This window comes from Toxoplasma gondii, chromosome Ia (assembly GCF_000006565.2).
Source record: "Toxoplasma gondii ME49 chromosome Ia, whole genome shotgun sequence".
NCBI lineage: Eukaryota > Apicomplexa > Conoidasida > Eucoccidiorida > Sarcocystidae > Toxoplasma > Toxoplasma gondii.
Genome location: NC_031467.1, coordinates 108,047 through 124,778, shown reverse-complemented (window position 1 = coordinate 124,778; position 16,732 = coordinate 108,047). Strand labels below are relative to the sequence as shown.

General features: G+C 52.5%; 3 protein-coding genes across 3 annotated transcripts; 2 read left to right on the top strand and 1 right to left on the bottom strand.

Annotated features, from left to right (window-relative positions):
• Positions 1 to 462: 462 nt before the first annotated feature.
• On the bottom strand, positions 463 to 12,042 carry TGME49_293060 (SPRY domain-containing protein). Its single transcript, XM_002370077.2, has 11 exons — positions 10,689 to 12,042; positions 9,975 to 10,123; positions 8,821 to 9,133; positions 7,639 to 8,170; positions 6,515 to 6,744; positions 5,806 to 5,890; positions 5,353 to 5,453; positions 4,478 to 4,633; positions 3,668 to 3,779; positions 2,765 to 2,831; positions 463 to 2,313 (listed from the first exon to the last, which is right to left on the bottom strand). Exons 1-11 carry the CDS (start codon positions 10,965 to 10,967, stop codon positions 2,115 to 2,117), a joined length of 2,223 nt encoding a protein of 740 aa, XP_002370118.1. The 5' UTR covers positions 10,968 to 12,042; the 3' UTR covers positions 463 to 2,114.
• Positions 12,043 to 12,336: 294 nt separating this feature from the next.
• TGME49_293050 (sybindin family protein) lies at positions 12,337 to 15,019 on the top strand. Its single transcript, XM_002370076.2, has 3 exons — positions 12,337 to 13,111; positions 13,837 to 14,035; positions 14,673 to 15,019. The coding sequence occupies exons 1-3, from the start codon at positions 13,061 to 13,063 to the stop codon at positions 14,861 to 14,863; spliced, it is 441 nt and encodes a 146-aa protein (XP_002370117.1). The 5' UTR covers positions 12,337 to 13,060; the 3' UTR covers positions 14,864 to 15,019.
• Positions 15,020 to 15,054: 35 nt separating this feature from the next.
• On the top strand, positions 15,055 to 16,732 carry TGME49_293040 (hypothetical protein; the record flags this gene model as incomplete). The annotated part of the gene is made up of 1 exon (XM_002370075.1): positions 15,055 to 16,732. The coding sequence occupies one exon, from the start codon at positions 15,055 to 15,057 to the stop codon at positions 15,931 to 15,933; it is 879 nt and encodes a 292-aa protein (XP_002370116.1). The 3' UTR covers positions 15,934 to 16,732.

Genomic DNA, 16,732 nt, shown 5'->3' with positions numbered 1-16,732 from the left:
AGAAGGCCTGTGTCTCTTCCTTCTGCGCCTCGCAGATACGCAGCCTTAACCGACTGACCTTTCCCCTCGAAGCAGAGAGGGCCTTCGGAGAATCTTGCTTCTGTTGTTTTTGCGGTCAACGGTTTTCCTCTCGTTCGCCTTCGCAAATCTGCAGCACTGTCACGGCCGCCTTCCTCGCACCGCCCGGACTGGCTCGAAGCTCAGCGTAACTGTTCTGCCTGTCTGACCCACAGCCTCTACAGCACAGTCGCCCTCCCGCTTTGACTCACAGACATCACTTTTTATTCAAAAACAAGGAATACCGAACAGCCAGTGCTAGCTAGGCGCTCGAGAGCTACGCTTCGAAAAACAACTGGCGAGAGCTCTTTCGACTCCCATGGTGACCGCAGACACATGCTCACTTTCAGGCAACGGTGGAGGTCCTCCAGTCACGTTGCTTGTGGAGGGTATTAGTGAAAGTGCTTTTGATTTCCTTAAACCGACTCAATCGTTCAAAACGACTTTGTCTTCCGAGGTTCGGTGTGATGCCTCGTCAGAGAAAGGAGAGAAAGGAAGCCTGCGCAGCCAGGTGGAAGACTGCTGGCGCTCGCTTCAATCGCCACACTGTAATGCAAAAGAAGTTTTTTGTATTCATGATGGAACTGAGAAAGACCGCATTCATCTCCCGTCGTAGACAGTCCACACGCGTCGAGAGAAGAACCCTCCGAGTTTCCACAAAAAACAAATCCTGCTTTTTGGTTTCTCCCCCTCTTGCGAGTTACAGCCTGGAAGAAGCCAGGAAAGTCTTGTCTCCTGATGGGGAACTCCAGTTAGGAAAAAAAAACAGGCGCTTCACGATTGCTGTATACGGCACCACCGCCCTAGACTCCTTGAGACAGCTCAAAGAACGATATCCAAGCTGGGAACTGTTCATATATATCTACATATATACACACACGTATACAAATATATATATATATATATATACATATATACATATATATATGTATACTTGTTTGTATGTGCATGCAAATGTACATGGTCCGCTTAGATACATGGGGAAAGAAAAGAAGAGATAGATGGAGTGAGGCTGTTTCATGGTGTATCGTCTCGTTTCTTGCTAACAAAAAGATGCGATAACTCACAGTAAGAGAAAAGCATTACAGACCTTTTGATTGTCGGAGTAGCCTGGAGAGGAAGGAAGAAGCAACGGACTCGCAAGACGTGGAGGCATTCGTCGCGGAGCACGCAAAGAGAAAAGCCAATTCCATAGAAGAGGAGATTACCGAGACCAGAATTGATACTTTTCTCTTTGTCTTACTGGAATGGACGAGCATTCGAGAACGTGAAATGCAGCACAGAAAAGTACACAGAACACACTTCGCCTTCTCCTTTATTTACCCTGTTTCCGATTCAGAGCGTCGCAGAGACTCGAAAAGACTGTTCTTTCGTACAGGACAAAGAAGGCAGGCTACCGTAGGACGCAGACGCCCAGCGGCTGTGGGGTGCGTTTACAGTTGCCTACACACCCACCCACAGCCTCGTCTTTCCTTCACATCGACTTGCTTCAGTTTTTTCCATGAGTAGAAACTCATGCCCTCTGCCTTATCCCGGGCCGTTTCCAGAGGCGTTCTGCAGACGCGCGAGTTTCCTCGGCGCTTCTGCAGAACGCCTCTCTCCTCATGACCTTTGCAGGCACACCCAACATCCAAACTGCGCAACTCTACACATACCCTATAGGCACCGCAGGACCGTGAAGGGAGCCCTCGTCACATCAACATACAGACACAGACAAGGAAAACGAGGCGTCCTTCTGTGTTTTTCGGCGACTCATCTCCAGAAATGCATGCGCCATTTGCCTCCGCAGACCTGGATACAAGGAATATGCGGGGAGAGACCGTCGATTTCTTCGGACGTCTTTGCCGACTGAGAGAAGTCCCTCCCTCGGCACTGAAGACTCAGCAGAGAATTGACGAGGCGCTGAAGCGAACGCGGAAAATGTTTGAAGGTGTGTCTGCGCTTCAGACAGAGTCCTGAATTTCATGAGATGACGCTTTACCGCCCTCTACACCCGTCGGAGGAGTCTTCGTTTCTCTGAGTCTTCGTTTCTCTGAGGAACGAAAGTTCTCTCTTTCTTAAGGACTGTAGAGCAGCGGCAACTCTCCGAGGTCTTCGTCACCGTCGTCGGCGATAAGGGGGGGGCCATTCTCTGAATTCTGGCCCGCCAACTTGGCCTCTGAAGGCTGCAGAAGAAGACGCATCGGCGGGGGGTAGCAGAACAAGCTCGGCGAAGGCACAGGCCCCCGGTTTCCAGAGGCCTCGCGCAGCAGCTGTCTGAGAAAAGAAAAGAGGCGACGCGCGATGAGGAACCGCGTTCACAACAACGTCGCGGGGGAAGCAGCGGAGTGAAACGGGTGAAGGAAGGCGAAAAATTGGGTGACCTGAAGAGCGTCGAAAAAAGGAATGAATCGCGAGTCGACACAGACAAGCGCCGTGGCGGCTCAAAGAGAGAAAAGACGCGACAGGAAAGCGAGAGGACGAAAGACAGCAGAGACACAACGCCGAGAAACGACGGAAGGATGGAAGTTCCTCGATTCACCGTCAACAGAAGTCGGGTCCAGTGCAGGGGGAAGCTCACACACGGTGCGAAAACCCCCTTCGGATCAGCAAGAAACTCCTGGGAAAAGTCACCGACCACAGACAGAGAAAAGGAATGCAGAGTGAAAAGAGAGAGGAAGCACCAGCGTTCGAGCCGTTCACGCGACTCGGCCTATATTCGGCGCACCTGCACGCGATGAGGTGCCTGACGAGAATTTCCAAAGGAGACCAGCAGGAAATTTGGAAATGGTGACCTGACAACATTTTAACCAGCCAGAAATAAAAGACAGAGAAAAAAAAGAACAGGCTGTGGTTACAAAGAACAGGACAGACATATATTCATATATATACATATACAAGTATATATATATATATATATGAATATATGTATATGAATATATATATATATATATATGAATATATGTATATGAATATATATATATATATATATATATATATATAATTTAGGGGGGCGCGGTGGCGGTGCCGACAAAAGGACGGAAAGCCGAGAAAGTGCGTCAGAAGCGGAAGCATGCATTAGAGGAGAAATCGATAGGCAGAGAGCGCTGGCGGCGTTCGAGAGGATGCTATTTGGCAAAGTGGAGGAGAAAGGCTTTGGGGCTTAGTGGAATAAAGCATGCAAGACAGACGAAACGCGCGTCCTTCACTTTCCGTTTCGCTGTGAAGGTCACAGACACGAAGATGCTTCCTAGCAGAGGAAGAAACGGAGAACGAACCGAATAAAAGAGAGGTGAAACACCCGTGTCAGAACAGAGGCTCAATGGCCAAAGGAGTAAGAGGAGAAGAAGGAAGAAGGAAGAAGAAAGAACAAAAGAGAAGACTGAGAGAAGCAGACAGGAGAGGAGAACCAGCAGGAAGAGAGAGAGAAAGAGGCAAGAGAGGCGAGAAGTAGAGCAGAACGAGAAATGAGGAGCGGGAGAAAGACAGCGAGAAAAAAAGGAAAGGAGAGAGAAGGAAAAGCCGCAAACCGGGAGAAGGAAGGCGAAGCAGATGCGGGATATCCTCTAGGCGAAGACAGCGAAACAGTCGGGGAAAAGAAAACAGAAAAACGAGCGACTAGCAGACTCACGAAGGACGCATCTGTTCACGGCTGTCGCCACGACAGTTCGTCTGTTTAAATCGAAGAAGGCAGCCAGCGAACTTCGCTCCGGTTCTGCGTAGGCGAGAAGTCCGCAACATTCCTGCAAAAGGCCAGAAAAGAAGTCTCTCAAAGTGTAGTCCGTTAGCCTACAGAAGAGTCGAGACCTGCCCACACACATCAGGCGCGAACAACTTTCTTTCAGTTCCTAAACAGCTCCCAGGCAATGCGACTGTCATCCCTGGTCTCCATGCAGCCTGCCAGGGGGACGCAGAGTGCTCATCGGGATATCGAGATTTCTGGACAGGGCGTAGGTGACCGTAGGTCTTTCAAGAAAGACCTGAACACCAGTCCGCCCTCTCGAGTTGAGGAGCATTTCTCCCAGACACCGCCAGTTTATTTTTGGGATATGCCTCACTTTCAAAAACAACATCTCACCCGACACTGTGCCTTGCTTCGAAAGAAAAACATCAGCCGAGTCTGCAAACGCAGACAGCAGTCTTTCTCTTTCTCTTCAGGTTCCCTCTCCATGTTCTTCCTGTGGTTCTCCAGGTCCCCCTGCTCTCCTCTCCCCCCCGTCCTCCTATGGTGCCTTTCTGTTCCTGTCCTCCTCTTTTCGTTTTCTCTCTTCTTCTCTTCTTTCTTGTCTCTCGCGTCTTCCCTTCTTTCCCCATGAGTCACTTCTTCGCGTTCGCTTCTCCCTGTCTCTCCATTTTCTGTCTTCTTGTCTCGCTCGTTCGTTCCTCTCCAGGGTGCTGTCGTTCGACTCTCCCCTCCTTGCCGCCGGTCCTGACGACCTACAGTGACAGCCTGTCGAACATGGGGAGAGGCGTCTTGGAGGAGAGGAGCGATCTTTTCTCGCATCCAAGAAATCGCAGCCGAGACGGCGCGCTGTGGGGGGCGAAGCAAGTCAATCAGCTGCTGCGTGTACAGCAGAGAAAGAGCGAAAGAGCTGTCCTGAACGAAGAAAAGACACGAGAAGATACGCCAGAAAAAGACAGAACCAGAGTCAGAAAAACCGGGCACCAGAGTTGTCCTGAAAGGAATGAGAAAGACTTTGCCATAGAGGAATGGCTGAACAGAGAAACACAATTTGCCTTGCAGCAAGAAGAAACAAAGCACACTGAAGGGGATGTCCTGAACAGTGGGATAAACGAAAACGAAGAAGACGACGTACAGAGAACTACTTCCACGCGAACAGACAACAGAGACTGACGCAGCGACAGAAGACAGAAACACAGGAAGACAGACGAAGGCAGAGAAACTTTCAGAGAGACAGGGAGGATAATGGAGACGAATGGAGAGCACTCAAACACCAGAGGCACCAGAGGCAGAGGGAAGTAATAAGAAGTGAAGAGGAAGACAACGGGCACCGTTCGCGAAATCGAAGGAGGTATGGAGGGGGTGAAATCGATCGGGCAAAGAAAGAACATTTCAACGCGCCTGAGGAAGCGTGGAGACACCGAAGAAGATAAGGAAGAAAGGAAGCGAAAAACAAAGGGACAGAGAAGAATGGAGGGGGACGAGGAGAAAGAAGACGGATGACAAGCCGGAAGAGAGAAGAGAAAAATGGAGAGGGAACAGAAAAGGAGGGGAACAGATGGCTCTTCAAGAGAAGAAGCGTAGCAGTTTGCTTCGCGGTGACGCCATGGTCCAGCAACGCGTCGTGCAGCTACCTGGAAATCTTCGTTTTTCGTGGAGAAGATGGCAGGGAACGAAGTTTCCAGAATCTCGGCGGCAGCGTCGGACCTCCCTTCGACGATCGCTTGCTTGAGTTCTGAAGAAAGACGAAGAAGGAAATGACTGAACACTCGACGAGAGCAGAGACAGAGATACGCAGAGCGGGGACAAGAAACAGAAAGAGAGAGGAAAAGAGAGGTCGACGGAGAAGGGCAAACCGAAAAATACGGCAGGAAAACGAGGTCGAGGGACAATGGAAAGAAGGAAAACAAAGAGGAGAGCAAGGCATCGAAATCGAGGAATAAATAGATAAACAGACAAGCACTACACACACAGACAGGAGAAAGAGGCAACCACAGAGAGTGGAAGAGAAAGGAAACTGGGGAAAAGGGAGCGCAAACAGACGAAACAGAGGAAGAAGACGGCTGTCTTTTGCTTATTTTGCTTACCTTTCCTCTTTGTCAGAGACGCGAGGAGAATCGAAGTGCTCTCAGTCGTGGTGTGGACGCTCGGCGTACGGTCGCAAAGAGAAGCCTTGAAAAGAAGAAGACAAAGCCGTGAAGATAACGAAGAGAACACAACCATCTCAACATGATACGAAGGAAGAAACGCGCACAAACAGGAGAAACCTGGAAACAGAAGAAAAGAAACAAGGGAGGCAGGAAAAGGAGACAGCAAGACGGGGACGCCCCCGCAGAAGAAGAGGGTACGAAAGAAGGAGAAAGAGGCGAAGAAAGAGAAGGAGAAGAAGGGGGATGGCTAGGAGACGGAGGAGCAGGAGAAGCAACAGAAGAAGAGAGGAAGAATGACAATAGACAACAGTGAAAGGAGAAGAAAGGCAAACCAACAGAGAGATACTTTCTGGCTTGTCCCTCTCCGACCCACACGTTTCCGAGTTCCAGTCGTTTGTCACGAAAAAGCATCTCCTTCGCCTGAAGAAGGAGACGAGGAGGCGACGCATCGCGTCTGTGAGTCCTTCGAAGACAAGACTTCTCTCCCAATGCATGCACAGAAAGCCGCGCGAGACATTTTCTCACTCGATGAAAGTCTCCTCCTGACAAGGATGGTACTAGACACGAATCTCCTGGGACCTGTACGCTGAGGCACTCCCGGTGGAAGCGTCACCGCGCTGGAGGAGAGAGAGTTTGGGTCACTTACACTGCATACTTCGTCTTCCCGTTCGCTGGCTTCTTCGCGCATGGAGAGTTCTTCTCCTTCCTCTTTGTCGTTTCTCCAGAAAGCAGCAGAAAGTTGCGCCGCCGCCAGGGGAGATGCAGCGACCCACGAGGAAGGTCGGAAAGAAATGCTGAGGGCGGTGCGACGCGTCGAACCTCCCGCAGCAGCGGCTTCAGCGCTGGACGGTTCAAGCCGCGAGGCGCCGCTGCTCTCTGAGAACGTCGAGGAAAGGACAGGAAAACTCGAAGAAATGCGAGAAAAGCAACGTGCTCGAGAAAAACACCGTCAGCTTGTTCGGAGGACTGAACATCGACGACGAGGTTGTTCTCGAGATGCTTCGCGTCGGAGGCTGACTCAACATGCTTAGGGTACGCACTGGCGTTTCCGACCAGACGAGAGGCTTTTTCCAAACATGGCAGGCCTCCAGAGTCTGCTCTGTGAAACTCCACAGAGAGCGTTGCCCAGAAAAAAGTCGACGAACAAGCAGACCAAGTCACCGACCCAAGCGCGTGCAGGGAACAAGGCAACGGCAAAGGCGAGCGAGAGAGTCCTCGGGGGGAGAAGCTACACTTTACCACTCTGTACAGGTCTGGAGAGAACCGACCGTCTCCCGGCTCCGTTCGGAGACGCGCCTTTGTCGTGAAAAACGAACATGCAGGAATCTTCGTGGTTTTCTTAGCTTTATTTATCAGTCCTTCTCGCCGCCCCCCGTGACGCAACATCTCGCCAGAAAGGCGCTTTCGAGAAACTCTCGAGACGCAGAGGTCATCCCAGAAACTTCCCTTCACGACAAAGACGCATCGGCTAGCTGTCTGCCGCCCCTCTCTGCCTCTCAGCGTCGCCGGAGATCTCTCTCCACGCGCATGTTCTGCTCAGACGCAAGCCGAACCTCTCCGGAGCTCTGCGTCGCCTCCTGTGCGTCTCCAGCGTCTTTCGCGCTCCGCGTTGGGAACTGCAGAAGACGCGCTTTTCGGCATTTGTCCACCGAGCTCGTCACCCCCATCCGTTTCTTGCCTTCGCGTGTCTCCGCATGCACTCTCCCCCCCGTTTCCCCGCCATCTCGCTTTCTTCCTGAAATCAACGAGAAGGCAAACGAAAACTCTCACTTGCTTCGGCGTCTGTCTCTTCCGTCCGCATCGACGATTCCACTCTCTCTTCGTCTCGAGCTACCTCTTGCCCTTGTCCTCGACCTATCGTCCTTCGGATCCTCGCTTCTTCTCCCTCTCCAAGTCCCTCGGGATTCCCTTCTTCTGCCACTGAGATTTCCATCTGTGTGCATGTCCTCTCTTCGACTGCTCTCTCTTCAACTGCTCTCTCTTCGACTGCTCTCTCTTCGACTGCTCTCTCTTCAACTGCTCTCTCTTCGACTGCTCTCTCTTCAACTGCTCTCTCTTCGAGTGCTCTCTCTCCGGCTTCTGTCTCTCTGCCTTCCCCGTTTTCTTCGTCGTTTTTTCTGGTCTCGCCTTTGTCGCGTTTGGTCAGTGCGCGCTCAAACGCCGCGAGGGTCCGGGAGAAGGCTGCATGCAGCAAGTAGCTTCGCACGACTTCTGTGAGAGAGGCGGGAGAGACGAGAGCGGCGAGCCTCGCGTCGCGTTCAAGATCGGCTTTGATTCTCTGTCTCTCCTCCACTAAGTCGCACTAGAGGAGGAGGAAGGAGGGAGACGGAAAAGCCGAAAAGGAAGAAAAAGAGACACACAGGAAAAAGAGCAAGTTAGACAGAGGCATCGCGAGGAAAGCGAGGAGACCGACTCGTGACAGAACGAAACGCCAGCGCTTGATAGGTCCTTCTAAGAATACACTGTCGAAGTTCTGGCTCGCATTTGAACGAGGCAAGCGACCGTATTCAGGCAGAGACGCATCGCAGTTCACTTTCCAGAGGGAACCGGGGAGACACAGAAGCGTACCAGACCCTCGAGCAAAGAAGAAAACAAGAGAGGTGTAGAGCGAGGTAAGGCAAGGGAAGCTTCGGCTGCAAACGAGCTTTTGGTCGTCTCCCTTCTCGGATCCACATCATTGTTGTATGCTTCTGTTTTCTGCTCGAACTCCTCTCCGTCTTCGTTTCCTTGCTTCTCCGACGTCTTCCTCTTCTCCTTCGTCGCCTCCTTCCTTTTTCCCCCCCGTCCACTCCTCTTCCTTTTCCTCTACCGCGTTTTGTCCTCGTCCTCGCCTTCTCTTCCTTGTCTCCTTCCCGTTCTCTCGGTTTCTCTTCCCCGTATCGTCCTTCTCTTCTTTCTCTTGCTCTCGCTCTACGGTTCGGACACTGCTACTCCTCCTGTTGCTTCGCTCACCTGCAGCATGGCTTTCAAGTCGAAGGCGAAGGGCCCTGTGAAGTTGAATTTGACCCTCTCGTCAGCGCCGTGCATTCCTGCACTGGGGAGGTACTGTACGCGAGCGTCGGCCTTCCCAGCGACGCCGAGACAGACGCCGTTCTTCGTAAAGAAGATTTTTTTCGACAAATAGTGGATACCACACCCCACAACGTCGCCAGCTCCGTAGGGAGAGCTGAAGGCCTCGCCAGGCAAGACGCCGCCTCGAGAGAGCGAAGAGGCGGATGCGGAAGCGACGAGTTTCCGCCCATCCTCGGCGCGGTAGCCTACCGAACTGCATGCAACAAAAACAGACACCAGCGAGAACGCGCGTTTAACCGCAGTCGAGACAGCGGGCGCGTAGCGCGCGCCGAGGAGGTGCTCAAACGAAGACTCGAAGCCAAGGAGAAAGACTCTTCGGTTCGCGCTGCCGGCGCCTGGGGTACGGCGGGATGCCGAGACAGAGAGAACCGAGGCAGAGAGAACCGAGGCAGAGAGAACCGAGGCAGAGAAGGACAACGGTGCAGAGAAAAGAGATTCAAACGCGACAGTAAGGAGGGAGAACGGAGAGGCAGCGACGAAGAAACGACAAGGATCTGACAGAGGAGAGACAGACAGGACTTGACAGAAGGGCAAGAGAAAGGAGAGATACACGGAAGGACTCAAAGAGACAGAAAAAAGAGATGGAAAAAGCAGACGAAGCAGAGAGAAGTGAGGCAGGGGAGAGGGCACAGGTAAAGATGGCGGCCGCAGAAAGACAGGCACAAGGAGGGAGAGGAGTCCGCGTGGACAGCAAAACTTTGCTAAAGACAAAGCTTCGAAGCAAAGGCGAAAGCCGGTGGGAGGTTGAACTCCAACGCTTTCAGCTGTGCATCCTTGGGAGTCTGAGGCCACTGTCTTGGGCTCGACAGAGTGTCTCTCAATAATTGGCTGAGGCCTGAAGCGGAGGCGAGACAGAAGGCGGGAGAAAGGGGGAGCCAAGGAGCGCGCGAGAAAGGAGGCTTGAGAGACACAGGGCGAGGAAGAAAGAAACATCAAGTGACGAGAAGCGAACGGAGTATGAAACTGGAAAAAAGGGGGAGAGAAAGAGAGAGCAGGGACATGACGAAACACAGAACGCGTCCTTCTTCGTTTACTGCGGTTCGACGCCCGGATGTTTCGTGAGGGCAGCGCTCTTGGTGGTGAATCCGACGCAGATGTGAGGTGGAGAAGAAGCCGAGAGGATTTGAACTTCAAAGTAGTACACGGCGCATGTCGTCGCTGCAGGCTTCTCTGCCTGAACAACCTAAAAACAAAGTTCAGGAAAGATCCGCCACAGACACGGCTGTCTTCATGGAAGCTTGTGCAAGAAAAAAACTAAACCGTACAGGAAGACGAGAAATCGCGGAGAGGAGGCAGAGACCTCATCGAAAAGAGGAAACACTGGATACACGACAAAGAGGCGTTTGGAGGGAAAAGGCAGAGTCTGAGGGGAGGAAGACGCCCGGAGAAGAGAAAAGAGGTCGCTGTCCAAAACGATGCGACAACGTTAGAAGCAAGCAAGAGACCTCGAGCAAAAAAGACGAGACCTCGCAGCAGACTTGAAAGACCAGGGCGGAGAAAGATCAGAAGCTCCAGAAGGAAGAGCGAGGAACAGGCGCGACAAACGGTATCAGATGGCTTCCTCCGCGTCGCAGGGCATCTTCTTCCTCTGCCTGGGGAACGCCTCAAGAAGGCAGAGAGCACCCCAAAAGGGAGGTGGAGACAGAAGAAGACGAAGAACGTCGCGACAAGAGAAACAAAAGCGAGAAGAGGGAGAGAAAGAGGAGTCCCGAGAAAGGAACGCGCTGTCTGCGCTTTCATGGCTATACCCCGACGTCTGTGTAGTCGCCTCGACCAGCATACAGAGCAGTCAATCCGTCGCGAAGAATGCGAACGTAGTGAGGATGCCTGCGGCAGTTGAGGGCAAGAGGGCCGCTGGATGGGCGCCAGAATAGGAGGCGAGAAACGCCGTCGAGAAAAGTTGCTGGGGCGCCTTGATCCTTCCCACAGAGCGGAGGTGACGAAGACTCACAAGAGAGCGAAGAAGAGGAAGAAGAGGAAGAAGAGGAAGAGAAACTTCTTCCACGACCAGATGGCGTTTGAGTCATCGTGGGGAGCCGGAAGAAGAGAAGCGAGGGAGGTACGGTGGGAGGGGAGACAGCTGGAGATTGCGGGAGAAGAAGAGAGAAACTGCAAAGACAGAAGGAGAAGATGGAAGACGAGCAGAGGTCCGATCGAGAGGAGTGAGAGAAGAAGCAGGGAGAGTCAAAAACGTGAGAGGAAGGAATTCTCTCTCAAGGCTAGATCCTGGCGAGTGCGTTGACGTTGCAGATGCGAGCAGAGCCTGGCACATGAAAATGCCCCCGTGGATGTAGAAACTGCGAAACGCAGCGCAAGGAAGAGAACTGAAAAGAGTTGAGCGTGGAGAAGAAGAAAGGAGGAAACGAACGAGAGCAAGGAAACGGGAGAGAAACGGCCCTGTGGCTTCTTCTCCTCGGGGGTCTCGTCCTCGTCTGAGAGTAGCCACTCACACATAGGTTTCCGGTGTCTTTTTTTTTGCGTTTCGAGTGAAGTCGTTGTTTCGTTTTTCTCAAGAACCGCGAGAATGAGAAGGAGGGAAGTCTCTGTCTTCGAGCTCGATTTTTCCACTCTGTTTTTGTGTGTCAATCCCGCGAGAGACGCCTGTTCGCTTTCGCTTGTTGACCTGTCTCGCTTTCCCCAGTGGCACTCCGCGAATCAGAGACACGAGCTGTTCTTCTGTCTCTGTCTCGGTTTTTCTCTCCTCTTCTTCTCCTCTTCTGGCGAGGCACAGTCGACCTTTCTGCTTCTCTCCTCCGGCCCTCGCCGTCCTTATCGGCTTCCGTATCAGCGGCCGGGGACCCAGCGGCGCGAGACCTCTATCTCTCGCTCGAGCGCGCTGCGACGGCTGCGTTTGAGTCTGAGGAGAGAAGAAGCGAGAAAAAGGCAGCGCGAGGTCGCCGAAAGGCTGGAGAGACGACGAAGACGAAGGAATGATGGGAGGAACTTGAGGAAGGGGGAATTCAAAAGTCAATGCGAGGCAAACTTTCGTCAAGGTGTTACCTATGAACAGCGTGGACAGCGGGTGAAACAGCGGGAGCGCAACCGGAAGAAGACCGGAGGCGAGGAGAGAAGCGCGGAATGCCGCGTTTCAGACGACAAAAAGAAGGAGTTTTCTCTTTGTACGGGGGAAAAAAGAAATCTTGTGCGTGTGTGTGTCGCATCGCGAAGCCCGATGCGAGCTTGGGAAAAGCAAAAGGAGGCTTTCGAGGTTCTCTTCCAGTCTCGCGCCGAGACGCTTCACAAAAACCGAGGAAACAAAGCCTCCCGCTTTTCCCTCTCTGAGCTCCAGGTCCACGGTCGCTGCACTCCTCTGGACTCGCTCGCCTGGCGGGGCTTGCCTCAAACGAGAAGCGATTTTCGCATGCAGTTCCCAACTGATTTTTCCTCCGTTTTTTCTCGATATCTGCCTCGAGAAAAAAGCTTCGCAGGGCAGGCGAAGCTCGCCTCGCGACTTTGGCCTAGACGCACTTCGTCTCGACATTTTCTTCAAAGCCCCCAGACACCAACTGTCACTCCGTCGCCAAATCTGCAAGACAAAGACTTCTGCCTCGTCACCTTTTCTTCTTTCTCTTGTCTTCCCTCTTGTTCTCCCCTTGCTCTTTCTCTCTCTTGTTCTCCCCTTGCTCTTTCTCTCTTTTGTTCTCCCCCTGCTCTTTCTCTCTTGTTCTCCCCCTGCTCTCTCTCTCTTGTTCTCTCTCTCCCTTCTCCCATAGGCGTCTGAGGGCCTTCCTTTCTTCTCTTACGAGAGAGGACGGTGAAAAAAGATTCGAAAAGAAAGAAGAAAGAAGTTTTATGCGGAGGAAAGGGCAGGAGAGGCCGCGCAACTTCTCTTTTCCTCCGTCGTTTTCGCAGTGGGAGGCGCTCTCGCATGCTTCTGCGTCTTTCGCTGGCGTTCACTTTTTTTCCGATGTCTTCTTCGCGTCGTGACTTTCTTCGAGATTCGTCGGCTCTCTGAAGGAAGTTTCTCTCGGAGCAGGAAGTCTCCCCTCTTCGCCTCCGTCCCCTCGGAGTTCCCCGTGGATATTCTGACAGCCTTTTCCCTCTGCTGTTTTCTTCTCGCCAAGTTCAACTCTTCTTCTCCGTGCCTCTCGCAGGCCGAAGTACGCCTCGCTTGAGAAAGATGTATTCTCTCTTCATCAACAACAAACACGGAAGTCTTGTCTATCAGAGGGTGAGTTTGACAGTTCGTCGGACTGAACTCCTCCTTCTCTCTTGGAGTAACTGTTCCTTCTTCTACGAGCCATGGCGTTTTCTCTTCAGCATTTTCATTGCTCTTCTCTTCTGTTTCTCTGGTCTTCACTGCTCTTCCTTCTGCTCGGTTGCTTGTTCTCCTCTTTCTTCTCTCCTCTGTGTACGCTTTCGTCTCTCCCTTTTTTGCCAATTTCTCTCGTCTGTCTTGACCCACTCCGCTCCCGTTTTCCTCAGGTTTCTTGTCCTTCTTCTCTGCTCGTTTTCTCATCTTCTTCTTTTCAGTTTTTCGACTGTTTTTCTTCCTTGACTCCGCCCCCTGTGTCTCTTTTTGAAGCAGTGCCGAGACGCAGAGGCCCCCAGGTCCTTCTGGCGAGCCTGTCACAGTGCCGAAACTGCCGTTTGTCAGTCTTGATTCCCCGTTTTTTGCATTTTTCGTAGTCTCTGTCGCTCATCTTTTCCCGCGTCTCCTTTCTTTCTTTCCATTCTTTCTCTGCCGCTTTTTTGTCGTCCTCTTTCGATTTATCTCTGTGCCTTGTGAGTTCCTGGACTCTCCACCCTCTGACTGTGTGCATCCCTTTTCGTCGCTTCCCCTCTTTTCCTGACGCTGAACGCTTCGTGCGTCCTTTCTTGCACTGGAGGTCTTTTTCTTGCCCTCGGCCTCCTTTTCTCCTTTTTTCCATTTTTGTTTCTCTTCGGTTTCTGCAGAACTTCACACCGGCTGTCCAGCTGTCGGCAAATGACGCGATCCGGCTAGCCTCGACGTTCCACGGACTGAGCGCAATTGCAGCGCAAGTGTCTCCCGCCGCTCTGGAAAAAGGAAATCCGTTTGCCGCTCTCCAGCCTCGAGGCATCAACTTGATCGAGGCGGACAACTTCCGCCTCCAGTGCCTGGAAACTCGCACAGGTCAGAACCGAGGACTTTCGGGGAAAAAACTGAAAACTTGAGGGAAAACGGCGGAAACTCGAGACCAAATAGAAACGCTCGAAAAGCTGTCGTTGACTGAAAAGAAGGAAGAGAACGCCCGAAGGAGATACCCAGCACTGAGTCACTCTGCAGCGACCAAAACAAAAACGCGAGGAGAAAGAAGAACGGGTGGAGAGAGTAAGACAGAGGAACGCGGAAAAGAGAGAAGAAATCGAGCCGAACGCGAGGAAAAAGGAGAGGAGAACGCCGGCCAAGAGCAGAGAAAACGAGAGAGCGAGAGCACGGAAAAGCTATAACGTAGCCGAACACAAGACAAGAGGGTCGTTCACGAGACACCAAAGTAGAGTAGAAGGAAGGTCGGCGCGTAAAAACTGAGCCGCTGTTCAACTTGCGATTTCTTGCATGTCAACTGTGTTCCCCCCCGTTGCTTCCTTTGTCTCCTTGCCCGCTTTCACTCTTAAGAACAAGGGGAGATGTTCGCGGCGTTCTCTGCCGACCGCGTTTACCAGGTTCTCGCCCCTTCTCCGTCTGTGTAGCGACTGTAGTCCAAAGACGTATGAATCAGAAAGGCGCTGCCTTTTAGCTCCAAGTTTCAGACTTTGCTGGTTCTTTCCAGGTTTGAAGTTCGTCTTGGTGGCGGAGCTGGGCGTCTCGCCAGCGACAGTCGAGGCGTCCCTGCGGCGAGTCTACGAAGCGTACGCCGACTATGTTCTGAAGAATCCGTTCTACGACGCGGACATGCCGATTCGGTGTCACCTGTTTGATCGAGAAATCGAGAAAATTTTCGCGGACTACATCACCGTCTAATCTCGTTTCAAAACATCTCTCTTATCTGGCCGCGCCGCCTTTTGCAGTGTCGTTCCTTGAGGTTGAGCCGTCTCTCTCTCTCTCTCTTTTCCTCCTTTGTTTTGTAGACGTTCCCTTCGTCTTTGTCGTCTCGGCACTCGTCTTCTTCGTCTCTGCATTTTTTTTTCGTCTCTGCATTTTTTTTCTCGAAGATGGTATCGTGTCGCTCGTGGCCGATGTGGAGTTGGTGTCTGTTCCTTCTCCTGGGTTCCGGCGCGGTTTTTCTCTTTTTTTTGGGCCTTGTGTTTCTCTGCGCCGCCGATACCTTCCCGCTTCCAGCGGAGACGAAGCGGACGGCATGCGGGGCGTCGCTGGCTGCGTCTTTCCTGAATCTCGCGTGTTTCTGTCTCCTCATGTTTCTGCTCTCCAAGCCCAAAGGCTGGCTTCGCGAGCGCCTGAGTTCCCATGCTCTCGGAAGGTCTCTCTTCCGCTTCGGCGACGACTTTTCTGCTCGCTTCCTCCCGCGCAGAAGGACCTCCTGCGACCGGCGCAGACGCGGAGACGAGGAAGAACGAGGCCGGCGAACTCAGGAGGACGAACGCGACTGCGAGACGGGGAGACACTCCGCCTTCCAGCGCGAGGCCAGCCAGCACAGTTTCTCCAGGCTGAATCGAAAGAAGGACTTTCTCCGGGAGGAACGGGATGCAGCGGCGGACGACAGGCGACCCGCTGTCGACGCTCTTCCTCAAGAGATGAAGGGAGGAGACACACGGTGGGAGGAGACGTGCAAAAGGAGCCGGTCCGACGTGAGGCGCTGGGGTTGCAATGGTGAGACGGCCGAGGACCGAGCGTGCAATGGAGAAGACACCCGGGGAGAAGAACCTTTCGTTGGCAAAAACCACGAAGAAAGGAAACTTTCGCTAGCCTCTTTCCTAGAGAGGGAAGACCTCGAGGCACTTGATCTTCTTGCTGGCGAGGTCGCTTCGCCCACCTCAACCACGGCCTCCAGCGAGACGCAGGAAACTTCCGCCGGGAAGTTTGGCGCTGAGTCGTTCAGAATTTCTCTTTTTGAAGACAGCGTACGAGTTTAAAACTCAAGAGCGGGGCGACGAGAACAACGATGTCCTTTCTCCTCTCTCGGCAAAAAACACGACTTCAAATCCAAGTGCCGAACTCGATCTGCGCCCTGCGCCTTCTCCTGTCTTGTCTCTTCTGTTCTCCCTCTTGTTCTCTCCCTTGTTCTCCCTCTTGGTGTCTCTGTCATTCTCTCTTTTGTTCTGCCTCTTTTTCTCTCCCTTGTTCTCCCGTTGGTTTTCCCTCTTGGTCTGCCTTCGTCTCTGAATGATGAAGGAGCAAAGACAGCGGCTTCTCTTTCGAGGGAGATGCCGCAGGAGACAGAGCACTTGTGGCGGATGTGAGAAGAGCAAGACGAAACTAACTGATTTCCTTGTTGGCCTGAAGAGGAGAAGAGAAGTGAGGGGAAGGCTGAGGGACGCGGCCCAAACAGAGGCAGCACGGCGTCTAAAAGCAATTGGGGTGCCGTGTCATTTTGCAAAAAAGTGTCGGAAAGAAAGAGCAGAGAAGAAGCGACGTTCAGAGGAGAAGCAAATTGGAAAGGAGCGAGACACTGAAGTCTCTTGAGATAAAGTTTCTTGACGTGAAAGAAGCGAGAGGACAGAGAGAGTTGAAAAGAATGTTTCTGTCTCTACGACACCCGTATAGCTGCTTTCATGAAAATCCTTCGCTTTTGCTTGTCATCTTCTTCTGCGTCCAACTGTGCCGCTTGCAAAGAAACGCCTGAACCGCGTCAACCTCGGCCTCGTTCTTCAATGGCAGCGTTCTCCGTTCAGTGCGATGTCTTTTTCTCCCCGATTCCTCCCAGGGGGTCGC